This window comes from Dromaius novaehollandiae, chromosome 2, assembly GCF_036370855.1.
Source record: "Dromaius novaehollandiae isolate bDroNov1 chromosome 2, bDroNov1.hap1, whole genome shotgun sequence".
In the NCBI taxonomy this organism is placed as follows: domain Eukaryota; kingdom Metazoa; phylum Chordata; class Aves; order Casuariiformes; family Dromaiidae; genus Dromaius; species Dromaius novaehollandiae.
In genome coordinates, this window is record NC_088099.1 from 53,030,616 (window position 1) to 53,048,727 (window position 18,112).

Genomic DNA, 18,112 nt, shown 5'->3' on the forward strand with positions numbered 1-18,112 from the left:
TTTAAACAATTGCCCTTTGTCATCATACAATATCCTCCCAGGCCAGGCATCTCCGAGACCCGGGCAGCCGTATCCGGTTACATGGTTACCGAGCAGGAGAACATCAGAGTCTCTGGCTCTTTGCAGATGCTCAGTGAAACAAGGGGAAAAATCTGAAATGAATGGCAAGACTTCAGACTGGTCATTGTTTCAGACCTAAATGTGCTAAAATAACCTTGAGGTTCCCAAAATATATTCATATTCCTTTCTCTTAAGTTTAGTGCTGGTTGTGAGCATGGCCTAGGAGCCCGTAGAAAGGAGGGCGCTGGAGGAACGGTGTCTGGATAATCAGAGGAGAGCAGGCAAAGAGGAGGAAGGTGATGGGGAAGGAGATGACCCCAAGGCAGGATGATGCTGACGTGGCCATCAGTGTGCTGAGATTTAGCTGTGTGCAGGAGACGTGGAGGCTGACTAAATATTCTTGGTGTCATCTATAGTGCATGTGCTATATAATGGATGTTTTCTTCAGGCTCTTCCTCTCAGTATTATTTGGTTAATAATACTAGTTCTTGGGAATTAATAATGCGATTAATTAGGTTAAGTGACAGAATAATGAATGGGAATTTGTCATCCTTAGAGATTCATTACTTCTAGTACAATATGGTTTCCTAACCCTTTCAAATATCACAGCTCATGTGTACATACTGAAGCCATAACACAGGAGAATGAAGAGCTGAGATTGTTGGTCCTAAATTCAGAATCCCACTCAGCACAAGGAGTTTCCTTGATTTTTCGCAGTTTTCCTGTCATATGCTTTCATGCAGTTGGTGCAATGCATTTAATTACCCATCATTAACTTTCCTATCTGGATGTATTACATGCTTAAATAGTCACACTTGTAAAAACTGCATTGAAATAAATTCATTTCTTAGTCTAATTTAAAAGTATGAATTTATTAATGGTGTCAAGATGCAGTGTGAAATTGAATATGTGCTTTCTTACTCGTGTTTACACATGTGTAAACACCTACCACGTGCGTTATTGGCAACTGGGCAAGTTGGTATCGCTTTTACTTAACCATGCTTACCTAATTGGCCTGGAATGCTCTGATCATCACAGTTGGTTGAACGTTTACTTTATTTTCCTTTTTTAGATGAAATACTCTATTTTTGTCCAAGTGCAAACACTTAGAAAAATATGTAGATTTCTTCGAGAATTCCTGAGAGAAGACTTTCCCAGATGAAAATGAAAAATGTCAGGGAGTTTTATTTTTGAACAATTTAAGAATTCAGTTTGTAATTAAAAAAATACTTTGGATTTATTTTATTGAAGAAGTGGAAAGAGCAATGCTATATAAAACAGTCTCCTGTAATGATATGCTCAAGATCCAGGTTTGAAATATAAAATGAAACATTTTAAATGGTTCGGAGAAAATTCTGCTTTGGAATTTGTACTAATGCATAGTAACTACATGCGGGATGACAGTATGAGAGTTACCCTAACCATGAAGACTACACAACAAAGCTTCTGTAGCTCATTTCATACTGTGTAAAAACTAAGGCTACAAATTTTGCACGGTCCTATCAGTGAAAAGGTCAGTTAGACACGTGTGTGGCTTTTTTTTTTTCTTTTTTAATGCTATACTATAGCAATGGGTCATTTCCCTAGGATTCTGATAACACCATGTTATCCTCCTGGAAGTACCCTGTTCTGTCTGAAAGCCATTTCCAGGCACATGAAGGGCAGGAAGGTGACTGGAAACAGCCAGCACAGATTTACTAAGGACAAATCATGCCTAATCAGCCTAGTTGCCTTCCACAATAAGGTGACCAGCTCGGTGGATGAGGGGAGAGCAGTGGATGCCATTCACCTCACATTTAGCAAGGCTTATGACACAGTCTCCCATAATTTCATTCTAGCCAAATTGGAGAGAGAGGATTTTGACAAGTGAACTACAATGTGGCTGGAAAATTGGCTGGACCACAGGTCTCACAGTGCAGCAGCGCGCAGTGGTTCAAAATCCCACTGGTTGATAGTGGTGTTCCTCAGGGGTCTAGGGACTAGGACTGTTTAATGTTGTCTTTAACAACCTGGATGAGGGGACAGAAAGCGCCCTCCATAAGTTTGTAGATGACGCCAAATTGAGGAGAGTAGTTGAGATGCTGGAAGACTGGACTGTTCTTCAGAGGGACCTTGACAGGCTGCAGAAATGGGCTAACAGGAGCGCTCAGGAAGTGCAGCACAGGCAAGTGCAGAGTGCCACACTTGGGGAGGAATAACCCCTGCAATAGCATGGGCTGGGGCCAGGTGGGAAGTAGCTCTGAAGAAGAGGACCTGGGGGCTCCTGATGGACATTGACTTGATGAGTTACCAAAGTACCCTTGCAGTGAAGAAGTCCAGCTGTGTACCAGGCTGCATTAGCAAGAGTGTAGCCAGCTCCAAGGGAAGTGATTATTCCCCTCTCTGTGCAGCACTTGAGAGCACATGTGGAGCGTTGTCTCCAGTTTTGGGTTCCTCACTATAAGACAGACTTTGACATGCTGGAGCAAGTCTAGTGGACGGCCACCAGGATGGTCAGAGGGCTGGAGCTCATGACATACCAGTAGGGGCTGAGGGAGCTGAGCTTGTTCAGCCAGAAGAAGAGATAGCTCAGGGAGATCTTATTACCATCTTCAGCTACCTCATAGCTGGTTATAGGGAAGACAGAGCTAGACTTTTCTCAGAGGAACGCAAAGGAAGGATAAGAAGCAGTGCCCACAAGCTGCAGCAAGTGAAATTCCAATTAGATATAAGGAAAAACATTTTCACAAGGAGGATATTCAAACTCTGGAGCAGGTTGGCCGGAGAAATTTTGAAATCTGTCTTTGGAGATATTCAAAGATGCCTGGACCAGGCCCTGAGCAATCTGATCTAACTTTAAATTGGTCATGCTTTGCAAGGGTAATCGACCAGATGACCAAGGTCCCTTCCAACCTAAATTAGTCCATGATTCTACAATTCTGGGTCTTCCCATTGCACTTTATTTCCCACTGTGGTGTATTTATTGTTAAACATCCTACAGCAAAATAGTTACCAGGACTATTCATTTTTATTAGTTACCATTTTAATGTTTTTTGTTCTTTTTACTACCAACCTTGTTTCTTTCTCACCTCCACTCTCTCTTGTAATTTTACCAACTGTAAAATGTGCAGTAGCAGTTGGCATTTGAATTGGCACAAAAGACTGTGGGACTCCATGCTGAGAAAAAGGGGGGTGGTATAAGTGAATTTGGTTATAGGCTTGCAGTAGTATTTCATACTAACCAGTCTTTTTACACGTGAATGTCATGAATGGAAAATTGTTTTCCGATCTGTTAAATTGTTCAAATATAATTTTTCTTGCTCTTCCTTTGGTTCTAGACATTGAGTTTTCCATAAGTTCCATCTCTTGACTTACGCACAGTGTAATATCATCTCTTGACTTAAGCAGAGTGTAATATCATCCACGTAGGATGAAATAAGAGAAGAAAATTACATAAAAGGTGCACTTTAAAGGCAGGGAAAATAATTTTTTTTCTGAGCTGGTCTACTGGGTGTCTATGGTGTAAAGTGTGAATTTTGATATTAACCATACAAACAGACTTCAGGGTAGAGCATTGCTTAAATTTTTAAATTCATGTGGCAAAACAGACAGTTGTAACATGTTTTCCTTTTACCTATATTGATTTTAAATTCTGCTCTCAAGAGGGTTACACTAATAAACACTATCTTCTCCATTTAATAGTGGAAGAACAGATTTAGATTGTATCTTTCCAGCACTCCTCCCTGCCCCCTGTTGTGAGAGCTGTCCCTTCCCCTGTGATTGAAAGAAGCATTGATATTTTATGTATTATGTAAATACCTCCAGATTTCTTAAGTAAACTGTTCTTATCTCAATAGTATGTCACTGCAGGTAAATTAACACCATCCTTATGCACTTAACCTTTCTCTCTTGGATGCATTCAGGCAAGCAGGCTAAATAGTGTACTGATTTCTCTGCGGGACTTCTAAGGACCATTTCTATCAGCTCTGCTCAACTGAGCTAAAATACTGTCAGTAAAACTGTCGATGATAACCTTCTTTCATCTCTGTCTATCCTCTTTTACTGAGGATGATTCTGCTGGCTTTCAATCCTGACAAAATGCTGCTTTTTTTTCTTTCGTTTCGCTGTTTTATTTATGACATTGAGCTGAAGTAGAACACTTGCATTTGTTCCATACATGTGTTTCTAGTAAAGCTGTAGTGGTGAAAGACTTTTTGACACATGGAATCACAAGACTATATTGTCAGGCATTCAAATCTAGTACCTTAAAATGAAGCATCAGTCAACATATTTCTGGTTTGCTATTGTGATATTTCATAGCCATGCAGATCTTCTGTCTTCCTCCTTCACTCTCTCAGCTTGTAGGAGATATTCAGCTACCTGATCATTTGAGAGATCAAGGTTAGAGTTAAGGGAACATCTGGATATCTGCTGGGCACTACAGAGCCATGGTTTTCTCAAGCTGTAAATCTAGGGAATGCAGCAGGATAATCTCATTCAGTCCATAGATGTTTGACATACTGATAGTAAGGTACCTCCAAGTGACCTGCTAGATATGAGAGAGATGTATTTTACGAGCGCATGAGACAAAATGTGCGCTAGGACCCAGATCCAAGAAGGGATATGGATCCTGTCTCAATTCACATAAACCTGTGCTAGGTGCCTGCACCCCTTAAAAATTGATAGACACCCCTGAAAAGGGAGCAGGCATTTAGAGCCAGCAGCTTAGTGGGAAGCTGATAGTCTGTGGAAAACACTGAGGACAGGAGCATGTCTTACCGCCCAGCCCTCCCTGGGGCTCCTGCATCATCTGCACAGCTTTTGGGAGAAGCCTTTCAGTTACTTGGCCATTGCCTCTTGGGATGATCTTGTGAAGGTGCTTCCACCCTTTGTTTCAAAAGCAGGGAAGAAAAATGCATCTGGGGAGAGGAGGACAGAGGGAGAGAGGGCTGCTTTCTCTTATGTAGCAGCTCAGAGGTTTATGTGCTGCTGTGCAGGAGAAGCAGGTTGAGTTCAGGCAGAGATTTGTTCACGTGGTGCCTACAAGCACCTGCTAACCAGGAGCTGGGACCTGGGGGCCTGCTCTGCACCTCCAGTGTGAGCCACCATCCAGGCGAGCAGCGAGGACTCCTGAGCCCCTGGGGCCGTAGTTTCAGGAAACAGCTGGGAGGGCCAGTCCTGGACACCAGCGCCTGGCTCCGAGGACAGCTTGTGTGTTAGATTTTGCACTGAAAGTTTGTTGGATGACGTGCATACAGCTGGTTTTATCCCTAGATACATGTATATGGTCAGAAAGTGAGAGCCTGAGCAAGCAAAATGAAGTGTATGAATGCTAATGTTGCTGTGCTGTTTTGACCAACACCCCACCACCATGGACATCCTGAATTTTTAACATACCCTGTGTTATACCCTGTGGCCCAGGGGCCAAGGGTCTTAGACTCCTTCTCCTCTAACAGCTACATCCGGACAGACCTGTGTGTTTAGCTTATACATCGAATTTGGAGGGAAATTCTGTATATAGAGAGACAAGTTGTTGGATTAACTCAAATTCTGGGCCTGATGCATTTTAAGACATTATTAAAGGAAGTCTCTTTAAAGCTTGGTTTCGATAAAATCTCATATCAGCAGAATATAAAATGTGGCAACTCCAGCAGAAAAGACAAGTATATGATAGAGTTACATATGTTCAGGAAGAGTCTGTATCTAATTATTGTCTCAGTTCAGCATTTAATTCCCTGCTGAAATATATCATGCTTTCAGAAAGAGATTAAAATAAGTAAACATTGAAATTGTTACTCTGTTATGCCTTCTTGGATTCTCTTTTTTCACCTAAGTTTAGGTCTGCGTTTCACAAATATTCTTCCATTCTCAGGCTTTTCTAATTGTGTGTATTTCAGTGCTGTCAGTACTGCAGTCATATGTTGCGGAGATCGCTTATAGCCAGCCTGATATCCTACAAAGCCTCACGTCTGAGTGGTGTTTCCTTCAGAAAGGAATAATGTGGTTTTAGATACTTGAGAATTTTCTTTAATCTATTTTTTCAATCTAAAAAAACCCCCATAAACAATTAAAGACTAAAAGTGAACTGTAAAAGAAGCAAAGGAATGGGTGATAAAACCGTAATTAAAAATGTTAAGTTCAATATGAAGAAAAGACCTAACAATCAAATTCATAGATAGAACATGGAAAAAAAAAGGCTATTTGAAACCATACTGTCATGCTGTATTTTTTAGTATTGAGCTGTAAAATCAAGGTCTGAGCTAAGAAGCTAATAAATGATGTTGCATTTGGATGGCATTTAGTGGCTTCTCTTCTCGCTGATCGTTGTTGAAGTGCTATATATAGTGCTATATGAAGTGATATATTAGTGCTAAGTCTTTGTAACCCTTGACAGGGAATATTTACGCTATTGATTGCAATCTCTCCTGTGTCAACATGAGTAATACCTTTATCACTAAGCCTGGTGTGGGGGTGCTGAGCGGACAAGCGAGACTGTACTCAGCTAGGGTTGGACTTGCAGCTCTTCCCTCGCTGCCCCAGGGTGTCCTCGACAGCACACGGGCTCCTGGGCGCCTTGTGTTTATTTAGCACAAGAGTCTGCCAGGAGGTGTTTTTTTTCCCCGCAATGTCTTTCCCATTAACAGTATTTAAGAAGAGGGCTGCTGCCCTGATGGAAACAGTTGTGCGCCACATTAACACATTTGGGAAGAGGCAAAGGAAGCACTCCATTTCTTTCAGACAGTAACTCTAAATGATGCTGGAGTATGTGACGCCCTACGAATCCTTTGCTCTTCTTTGCTGCTCTCAACTTTGGGATTCTTTAGAAGTCTTGTAATGTTTGAAGTCCAGCAACAAAGGGTATTTGCCTACTTGTTGAATTGCAGCTGTCACTAGATCTTAAAAGAAAACAGAAGCATGTATTATTGAAACATTAGGCCTTTGATTGCCTTCATATGCTATTAATTGCACAAAAAAATTGCCAGTAATCTTGCAAATGAGCCTTTGCCAACCAAAGTAGACTTCTAGTTCTGCCTCATCTCCGTTCCAGAGTTTGCAGTTGTTTTTTTCCCCCTTTAAGTGAAGTAATGCCTGATGGATATTATATAAAAATACAGCTCGTGTGCTGAATGGAAGCTAGATCTTTTCTAGAGGATTTTGGCATAACCATATTGTCTGCCCTTGCAGTGGGAGATATCAGCGCTGGAATTACAACAATCTGAAATAAATTGTTGCAAGTCCGAGAATGTCCCTATCAAAGTAAATGCAGGTTGGAGAAAGACTCTCCTGAGGGCAGAGATGGTTGTGCTGGTGCAGGGATTAATAGAAGGTTGAAAATAGTAACTTGGCCGTAACACTGGGATTTGCCACTGAGGGATCAAAACTTGGACTTTTCTACAATGAGTGTTGCAAGGAAAAGGGCAGGTAAGCTAGGTTCCCACTTACTCATTTGCAGGTACAGGAATGAGATGTATGCATTCATTCCTCTGAAATGGATGCAGATCAGTCTTCCAGTTTGAAGTCAATCTGTAGCAGTGGTACTTTTTACTGAATTGCATGATACTTAAGTCTTTTGTCCAGAATGACTTGCAGTTTAGGGAGGGAGACTGAGATGATGGGAAAAGGTAATTTATTTTAAAGTCATGCACTGCAATCTTATTAATTTATAAGCCATAATGTACCTTTATTAAAATATACAGCTGATACGTGATTTGATAAAACATGGAAGTGCTGGCCTTTGGCTTTGAAGGCCAGAGGAGGTGTAAGTCATTTTTAGTGTCATTGAGCAAGGAATTGTTTATGTGTAGGCACTGAGTTTAGGACCTAAAGTGGGAGTGATCTGTGAGCTGATTAAAGTGTTATGCTGGATAAGCAATTAACATGATGGCTTTATACATTTTACTGTGTTAACTCAGACCGTCAAACTTATTTTGTGTGTATTTAAGCTTGTAAAAATGCCTATAATCTATTATTAGTGCTTGTTTAAAACTCAAAATAAATATGGTTAGACTAAAAGTTTCAAGCTGAGTGTTTTAAAAGCTAGGTTCTTGAATTCATTCTTAGTCATCGAACTAAACAAAGCTTAATTCTCAGAAGTACTCAAAAGCTGTACTGAATTTGGTAAAAGCTGTGAAATTATACAGGGGTCGATGCCCTCAGGATGAAGCCAGGGATAGTAGAGAACAGGGCTGACAGAGCAGGGAAAATTCACAAAGGGAAAGAGGAGAGAAACTCCAGAAAGACACGAGTGAGGAAAAGCAGCAAGGGGCAGGCATAGAAGTAGTGCTGATAGTTGCATCTATTTCTTTGCTCAGTGATATTGAAAATGACTTCATATTCACTGATGTTTTGTTGCTCTACAAGGGCCACATTTTATCCTTTATTCCTGCAGGACTCTTGCTGTAGATTGAAGGGATTATTTAAATCTCAATTTATTTCTCAGCCCATTGGCCGTAATTAAAAATGGAATTGGGCGCTCTCCAGAGCCCCTGCTGGAGACTTTCACCTTGCACAAGAGAGTGGATTAGATGCGGTGATTGATTGGGCTCATGCACAGTCTCCTCACTGTGTTGTGGCAATGAGCCGAAAGCAAGCTAGAGTGATATGTGCTCCTCTGGCAGCTGCTCACACCATGAGAGTTACCTTACTGCGATAGTAAATCCTACCGCTCGAATAAAACCCCGGCCAGTTCCATCCAAACTTGCCCGAGTTTGTGATGTGTGTGTGCTCTTGGTAGCCCACAGTGAAGCTTGGAGAAGGCAGTGGCCACCTGACAAGGCGGTGTGCCTTGCAATCTGTGCCTGTATTTATCTCGTGACGATGTGTGTGAGCCTATGCCCGGGAAAAGCACAGAAAGTGGTTTTTTTAGAAAGGTCACATGCTGTCTTAGGGAGGGAATTAGAAATAATGTTCAGAACCTTAGCTCCGATGTTTGACCAGTGCTCTGTGACTCCTTTTCAGGTTTTTAGGAGCTTTTAAAGCTCCTACAGCCAAACAGAAATGCACTCGTAAATCTAGCAGAGTCTCACTAGCTTTTTTCTCCCCCACTAAGCCAGAAAACAAAAAGGAAGAAATTTATGGCTATGCCCAGCAGCCACAGCATTTGAAAAATATGTATTTTTTTGAGATGATTGTTTCGGGAGAGGAAATGGCAAGCATGCTCTCTATTAGGATGAGCTTTCAGGACCAGAGTGTCTTTTGAAACTCTTTAAGCATCTTACTGCTTTCTTAGATGCTCTGAAAAGCAAGACTGCTCTTTTAGGACTGCGGATTTCTTTGGCTTTGCATTGACCTTGTGTGTGTTAGATACTAAGGAGGGTGCGCCCTGTAATACCCTTGAAAAACACCCAACTGGCTCATTCCAAAGCACCTTTTTCTTCAAATCGGAATGATGTCATGCAGTGTGCCTTGCAGGAAGAGATGAAAGGTCCAGACTAAGGAATACAGCTGGCTAGGACTGTTTCCATTACAGAAGGCTATACTGGCGGAAGGATGATTTACTGAAACTGAAGTGTATAGATTTCCATAAAAGCCTTATCAGAAAAATTTCTTAGGTCCAGAATGAAACCTGGTCAGAAGGAGGAGAAAAAAAATTTAGAGAATTTGCTTGTGAGAACAAGAAAACTACATAGGATAGCTGATGCCTTGTGGGAAATCCAGCTTTTAGTCCCTGATCTAATTCAGGCTCAGTGAAAACTTGCAACAGTTTACAGTGTCATGTAGTCTGTGCATGTGTGTTGTTTATAATTACTGCTCACTGAACCCTTGTTACCCAGTTGTTTCTGTTGATAATATGGACCCCTTGGATGTTTCACTTGCTTGATGTCCTCCAGAGTGTTTTTCGATTAATGAGGCTGTGCTGTCTGTGTGCTATGATTTGCCAGAAATGCTTTTTCATTATGCAGAAGCATCTCTAACCTTAGACAATTCTGCAGTATAGGAGTGTCAAGATGAAAAATGGTAGATATATGTAAAGGCTGCTCGTGGAACTTATTTCTTCCATCAAAATCCACTTAATTAAAGCCATATAATTGATGTAAAAAGCCATGAAAGCAGTCTCCTTGATTTGAAGGATTTTTGAGTGCTTTCCTCAAACCCGGCTGCCATTGCAACCCTTGAGCTCCCTTTTAGATATCAGAAACACTTAAATCTGTAGGCTGTATCATCAGTACATGACTGAGGCACTAGAGGTAGTAGGTTTGGTAGATTGTACAAGAAAGAAGCTGGGTGAATTTCTGACCTAAAATAATCATTCTCCAAATTGCATTTGGGCAAATATTTAGTATTCTCATTATGTGCTTATATTCTAGAAAGTCTGTGGTGTGCCTGTGAAACAGAACCGTCTTGTCTCTGTCTTACTGAAGAAAAGTCCCACAAAATGGCTTTTCTGTGTTGGTAGGGTTGTGAGCAGAAGGGATTGAACATGTGGCAAAATTAATAACTGGGTAGCGTTCATACTTTCATCCTTAATTAAAGCCAAGTGGGTATGTGAAATACATTTCCCCAGGGCTGTGGTGGGGGAATATCCACACATGTAATTAATTTAGCTGCTGGAAGTCACAATTTCAGCACTAAAATAAAAGCAGAAAGAGACACCAGTGAACAATATGGGCACACTCCAGCATTCACTGAAGTCAATGGGAAACTTGTCTTTTGACTTCAAAGGACTTTGGGCTGAACCTTGCAAGATCATATTAAAACACTTAGAAGTCATTAAGCACTTATTCTTGCCGTACTGCAGTAACAGAGCTAGAAAAACTATAGGTGGATTTTAATTTAATCGACTGCCTACACTTTTAATTGCTCAGTGTTTACACAGTTGGTTGCATACAATTGGATTAGGTGGTGATTTGCCTGATGATTTATTGTGTTTCACTGTTGCTTTATGGTACAGGTTTTTATAGTCTTGTTTCTGCATATATGTAGTGTTCTCACACGCTGATACAATCCACATTTAAGTTGCTACACATGATTTTCTGTGAGAGCGGAATTAATAGCTTCTGAGAGTTTTGCTATTGTTATTTTGTAAGCTCAGTATGGTCCAACACCTACCTCTTGGGGTGGGATTGTTGAAGGGCCTGAAGTCATCCAGCTTTCTTCCCTTGAGAGGTTTAGCATCCTTTTTAGGCGATGGGAACAGTGTCACATAGCTGTCCAACAGGACCGTCACCACTGCTGCTGTCTCTGAAGTTGAATGGTATTTATTACTGAGAACATGGTTGTACCAGCTACTCCAGACAAGGCAGAATCTGAACTTCAGGTACCTGAGGTTGCCACTGGATATAGGGAATTGGCAGAATTTGATAACGGAATGAGGAAGTCTGCAGCTGGCTGGAGACATGGGAGTAGAGGAGGGTTAAACATCATCTAACCTAGCGTCTGGTATTATTCACCAGTCTCACCTGGTGATTTGTGAATTAGCCTTAGTCTGGTTTCAGGAGGGGTCTGTGTCTAGTCAAAGGATTAGCAGAGAGCAAATGTTTGCCTTGAGACGGATCAAACAGGGTCATCAGAAGACCAGTTAGTACACAGCTCTTCCGCATCTGGAAGATGCTGTTTAAATTGTGTTACATCTAAATTACTTGTTGTGCTTGGTGGGCTATGTTCAGAGAACACTACTAAGAATAATACAGCTTGCAAGTCAAAGTTGAGGAATTGGCCCATTTGAAGATGTGTCATGGTTATTTAAGGTATTTATTTATCTCCTCACTTTCATCTGTGCTGAATTCACATGAAATGTTTTAAGAAGCTAAAATTTAAAGGCAATGTTTGCCTATGGAAAGGTAGAATGTTTGCCATGTCTGTTTTCTGGTAAATTGTGTTTTGGAAGTCTAGACAGAACAGAGCACAATCATCATTTTATCCTTTCACAGAAAACGGGTCTCAGGCTTCGTGCGTGCAACTGGTTTTGTGGCTTGGGTGCAAACAACAAGAAAAGGCAATCAATAATAAAGATTCCTCCCATTAAACAAATAACATGGCACAATTTAATACATCTGGGAAATCTTTTATAATGAAGCCTAGAATGTAGCAGTTAAAGAAACTGAAACACTTGCTGTATTTCCTGGAGGTGTTACTGCTCTGATGGTAGAGTTACAAATTTTGGTTTCAGGCCCATGCTGGAAGATGACTTTTCTTCCCCCTGTATGTTTTCAGCCTTGTTTTATAGCTACATCGGTACCTTAGCCATTCTTTCATTTCATTGATACTGCAAAAAAAACCCAGGCAAGATGGACTTTTCTTTTTTTAATGGGTTGAGCTAACTAGAGGTGACCTCAATCCAAGTCTAGGATTTAGAAGCCCCACAGATGAAAAAGATTTACTCTTTGCTTCCAAATGTTGCAGCACTAATGGTAATACACACTAATTTATTTTATCTTTTAAGAAAATGTTTTGGTTTTATTGAAAAATGTTTGGTCTTACAGCTGTAGCAAATATGTGAATGACTTTAGCAGAACCAGGAGGGGTCTCAGAAGAATATCTAATTTTTTACTGACTTTTATTTGATCTTCTGACTCGTTTTAGTATAATGTTCTTATTCCCATTTGGCACTGCGAAAAACAAGAATAGAGAAGCCTGCTTCCTGTCTGCAGCGTTGTTGTGATAGAACTTCTTGCTGACCTTATGTATATAAAGATTTGCTTAAACAAGAACGTCACAGGTAAATTTTACGTTTGTTTTCTTTTACAGAGAAGAGTCAAAGACGTGATATCTCCGATTGTATTTGAAGCTGCGTACAGCCTTGGAGAACATGCGATAGAAAGAGGGAAAGAGGAGAAGGAACTGCCTGCTCTCAAGCCCATTCTCCGCTGGAAGAAAGGACAGAAGATAGCGCAAAGGAACCAGGTCAGGTTTGCACTATATTATTTCCCCTGGGAGGCCTGTGACTCTGTCCGATTCCTCACTGACAGCAGAAGCGGATGTAAAAAGTGATTGCAAAGCTCAGAGGGAGGTTGGTACGCAGCACAAGGTGTGGGTGCATGCTTGTTTCAAGCTGTTTGTGCCAGGCATTGGGAGACTGAATGTGCTAAACAGTAAGAAAAGAAATGTCCTGGTTCCTCCCTTTCTGTAGGAGGTTCTCTGTGATGCTCTTGGAGGACTTATCCTCGAAAGAAAGTTGGGGACAGTTTCGTTCGTCCTAGAGGGACAGGGCTGGTCGCAGGAGGGGACGCGGGAACTTTCCCTTCTGCACATAGGAAAAGCAGTGTATGCCTGGGGGACAGAATTAAGAAAAACTTGCCCAGGCCACTGCCCTCTTTTCTGAGGGCTCCTCATGTCTCACCGCGTGGCAGAGGAAACCTGCTCCTGCTATTATTATTGCTGGCCATGCTACAGTAGGATTTTTTTATATCACGGAAGGGAAAGTGTAGGTGCAACTATATACTAATGGGGTCCTGTTTTGCTCCCAGCCAGTCAAAAAAAACCTTTTTGTCATTGATTGGTAAGAGCAAGAAAATTCCCTGGACTCTGAAATATTTGTCATTTAGAGAGTAGAGATCTTTCCTCCACCTGACCCTGGCCACCTTTATCCTAAGAAAATGAAATGTATGTGATCTTGCTGCATGTCTGTCTTGACCTCACTAATATCATTTAAAAATGTTGTCCAGTTTTGGCAGGTTTCAACAGGAGTGATCAGGGCAGTGCTTACGAAGGTGTTAAGTTTCTTTAGGGTTCATGAAAACAGGTAGTCATGTGCAGGGGAGAGACCCTGTTAGTGGCCATTTGAGGGAGAGGCTCTGGTTTGAGCTCAGTCTTTGGAGACGCAGGACAATCTGCTGAGGAAGGAACCTGCAGCCCTTCTACCTCCCATCGTGCCGCAGCAGAGCATCCAGCCGTAAGGCTCAAAGCTCCGTAGGGAAATCAGATTTCTTTGTTCTGTGGCTTGCCATCGCACTTGTCTGTCAGAATTGCAGAATAATTTAGCTCGCAAGGGACTTCTGGAGGTCCAATTCCTTGCTCAAAGCAGAGCCAACTTCAGAGTTAGATCAAGTTGCTCAGGGTCATATCCAGTCAAGTTTGTTTCCCAAAACATACTCATGGAGTTATGATCTGGCATTGCTTGTGAATATGAAACTTTTTTTTTTTTTCCTAAAACCCTGAAAAGCCTGTCTGGAGTTTTAGGCTTTTAACAGTGGATTGTGAGATCTGGTTTTTAGTTTTGGGAAGTTTATCATCAGCAATACATTAAGTGATGCATCGATCATCATCTACTATACTTCTTTCTCATGCTACTCATAAGGATATGTTATTCTGCTGAAGTCTGCAGGTCCCTGGATACTACTGAAGAAAAAGTAACTGAGAGAGATTGCTTTAAAAATCTCTTATTTAAAGAGATTTGCCTTGTCAGGTACCCAGATGTTTTGAATTGTATTTGGCTATAATCCTTGTACTTAAAGAAATGAGTATTTATTGAAGTATGCCTTATTTTTATAAATGAATGAATGAAATTTCAATCTAATAATTACTTATTTTTATAAAGAGGGATTTGTGTGGCCATTAACTATCTAAATGTTATATTGTTGCAAACAGGATGGGAATTCATATGTTCACATATTCATACAGGGAATTTTGGAACCTGTAGAGTGTGGTGAAAATCTGAATGTTATATGAACTGAACTGCTTGGGTGCTTTGCCACTGGGTTTTAACTTAAAAGCTCTTATCTAACCCTGCAGGCATAGTCTCAGGTCAGTATTAAAATACCTAAATGTCGAGATTATAAACAGAAACAAAAATATGTTGGTAATTTCCCTGACTTGTTTTCTTGTGTAATTTGGATGAGAGGGAGCCGGTTTAACAATCCCTTTCCATTTGCTTTCCAGATGTTGTTCACTTAGCTTTGTAAGAGAAGGATTTTGGCATGGGGTGTGACTGGAAGCGTGCTTTCGGCCAAGGAAGTGGGCAGAGTTTCAGATTTACTGTGGCAGTTACAGTGACAAAGCTCCGATGGAGTAGCCTTGAGGCGTAGTGACAGAGTTCTCAAAGACTGATTTCATGGGAAAATCATTACTTAGCGTTCTCTTTTAGGCTTCTTGTCATGTTGCAAGTAGAAATTATTTTTAAAGACCAAGAGGCATAGTAGGAAGCAAAGTTTATGTAATAAAGGATTTACATTTTCAAAGAATCAAATGATTCTGGAGGGACCATGCATTGCGGCAGTCCAATTCAAGACAGCTTTAGTGGGCTCTGTTTTCACAGATGAGTACTCAGCACCCTCTGAACATCAGTTCAGGTTAGCATTAAGGTGGATACTCATTAAGGGAAGCATAGATACCGCATGTCCCTTTTGAAAACAGCAAGATGGGTGTGGGTGGATGGACAAACATATTAGTGCTAGTACTGAAGTCTTTAAATATAGCTAGTCATGTGTGGCTTTCAAAAATCCTAAACTCTATTGAACTAGTAAGAAGTAGTATTTTAAAATCTGAAATATTGTTGCTTCAAGACACCATTATGATACTGTTACAGGTTGACGCTTTGCTAATAAGCTCAGGTGGCTGATTTTGGTCAGTGAATGCACGAGAAGGATTCGGAAGCAGTGAATAGCTGAAGGACTGGGAGGGAGAGCTGACTGGGCAGGAGAGGAGATGACTTCCAGCTTTCGAAGTCCTACATCAGGTCTGCTAGACCTACTTGAAAGCTGATAGATCTTGCAAACCTGGGTTTTATAGTCACCTAGATATAATTTATTTAAGCTAAAGTCATGGTAAAGGTGAAGTGATCACTTCCACTGGGATGTAGCTTTAGTGGTCATGACCCAGGTGTTCCTTGCATGTGCACGTGACCTCCCACATAGAGTGTACAACTGTCCTGTATTGCTTTGTCCCCACTGTTGACAAACAAGGAGGTAGGAAAGCCACCCAGTGGTCTCTTGACAAGAGAGTTGGAGAAAATCTGGAGCATCCGAAGTTCTCTGCAGGACTTTTCTCCGATGCGTTAAGAAGTCAGCTTGAAAATAGTGTTGGTAGGCAACCACCAGTGGGAAGGTGTATCCCTTCCTGATGACATAATCACAAAAAGGATTGTGTCAGTTATTTCATCCCTTATATCAGTAACGTTTTGTTTATGAGAGAACAGTTTGGTCCTGTACTAACTGCTTAGACCAGAACGCAGCTTGAGTAGTAAGGGAGTGTGTGGATGGGAGGTGTTCAAAATGCATTTATTTATTGATCATCTATTTTAAAAGAAGGCAACTTTTACTGTAAGGCACTACAAAATACTTGTATTACAAAAAGTAAAACTGTGACTGTTTAGCAAAGGAGACTGCTTCTGTTCCTAAATGAACTGTCCTTAAAACAATCAAAATATGATAAGTAATTTGAACTAATAGATCTGAGCAAATGGATCTTAACTGAAATTCCATCTTGAAAAATACACAATTGTGGGACCTCGCATATTGCCCATTTTTGTCAGAAAAGCAGCTCTGATACTTCCAAAGGAAGTAATAATGTAATTAAGCTGGCCTGAGGGACTGTTTGGCCCAGGTTACAGTAACAACTGACTTAAAACTGACTTATTTATTTTCTCGGTTCTTGTATGTGCTTACCAGAAACTATGGTTGCTATAGTTTGGTATAATTATTTGTGGGAACAAAAGCAAATACTTAAGGGTCACATGTACAAGTCTATTGATACATGCCTCTACAACTTGTACAATTTTTGGGTGGAGACGTGGAGACTGGCTTTGTGGAGAAGATTACAGCTTTCCATGTTGCACGTGGCTAGCCAGCTCAGTCCTGCTCAAACAGAAAATCTCTGATGGGTCAAGATTGGGTGGGGAAACAAAGGTTCTGCTTTTCCTGTGTGTCAGTATTACGAACTTTAAAACTTCCCACCCTGAAGATGACTTTCCATTAACTTCCTTGTTGCCTCCCAAATCCAGTTGCTATCTCTGTCCACTGGAAAAAACTAATAAATCTTCTTACTTCAGGGAAATTAATGCGTATTTAGAACTTTGTTTGGTTTAGTTCGTCGTAAGTGGTTTGTACTATAACATTTATTTTTGTATACTCACTGTATAAATACATGTCAACCAAGATAGGGAAAGATCTCCTGCCAAATACAGTGGGGATTTGTTCTAGTAATATCCAGTAATATAACTTAGAGGTCAAAATGTGGTATGCTAGAATTCTGTCTGTTTTAAATACTGTAATAAAATCACCTGCTGTTATGTGGATGGAGGCACCCTGTCGGTATAGGAAAATATTCTCAGTAGAATTAATTGCGTCAGCATCTTCAGGACTTCAGGAACAGTCTGTCATAAAACTGCTTTTAAGTTATAAGAAGAGGCAGAAGTTTAGGACATTCTGTTCCCAACTGTACCACTGGCCTGCAGTGAGAGTTTAGGTACAATGCTGCACCCCTTGGTGAGCGAGGCTAAGCTTTTCTGGGATAAAGTAGACCTCACCTATCTAAAGCAAAGGACATTTTGGGGAAAATATTTGTGTTTGAAAAGCCAGTTAAGTATTTGCACATAAATACATAAGCTTAGCTGACAAGTATGATAAAGTATAGGAGGATTTTCATGAAGTTGAATTATGAAGACCTTTAGTAATTTTGGTTTTCTGCACAGATAACATCATTCTTCATTTTAAAACATACCCTCCCCCCCCCCCCCCCCCCAAACACACATCTCATACTGAGGACAAGGCAATGGCAGAAGTAGACAGGCTGAAATGTCGTGTTTGTGCACACCAGGTGGTCCGGGTTGGCTGGGTGCCTTCTCCAGAGCACAGAGATCCCTGTGCGCCAGATCTCTTTGGGTAAACCGAATGGTGCCTGGGGACACCTCTAGGCGTGGGAATGACATCCCCCATCTTGGGAAGCCACTGGGATAGTTCTATTGCAAACTCTTCCCAGGATCAAGAGTTAGGACGTTTGAAAGGTCTTTCCCATTTTGCGCATCTCCACCCTGTTTTAGAGGCCAGTTTAATTTACTAGTAGAGCTGTAGCTTCGGTGGCTTAGTATACCTGTAGGTAACTGGATAGGTGGAAAGAGTGAAGCTTAATTAAGTGTCTTATTCCCAGCCACACTGGAAATCTTGGGGAAAAAACAGGAACGAGTCAAATTGCTGCAGTT

At 41.0% G+C, this 18,112-nt stretch overlaps 1 protein-coding gene across 1 annotated transcript in view; it reads left to right on the top strand.

Annotated features, from left to right (window-relative positions):
- Positions 1–18,112, top strand: part of ITGA9 (integrin subunit alpha 9) — a 230,863-nt gene that overhangs the window by 108,006 nt on the left and 104,745 nt on the right. The window contains exon 16 of the mRNA XM_026100784.2: positions 12,727–12,882. Coding sequence (XP_025956569.2) covers positions 12,727–12,882 — 156 coding nt within the window. The remainder of the gene's footprint in view (positions 1–12,726; positions 12,883–18,112) is intronic.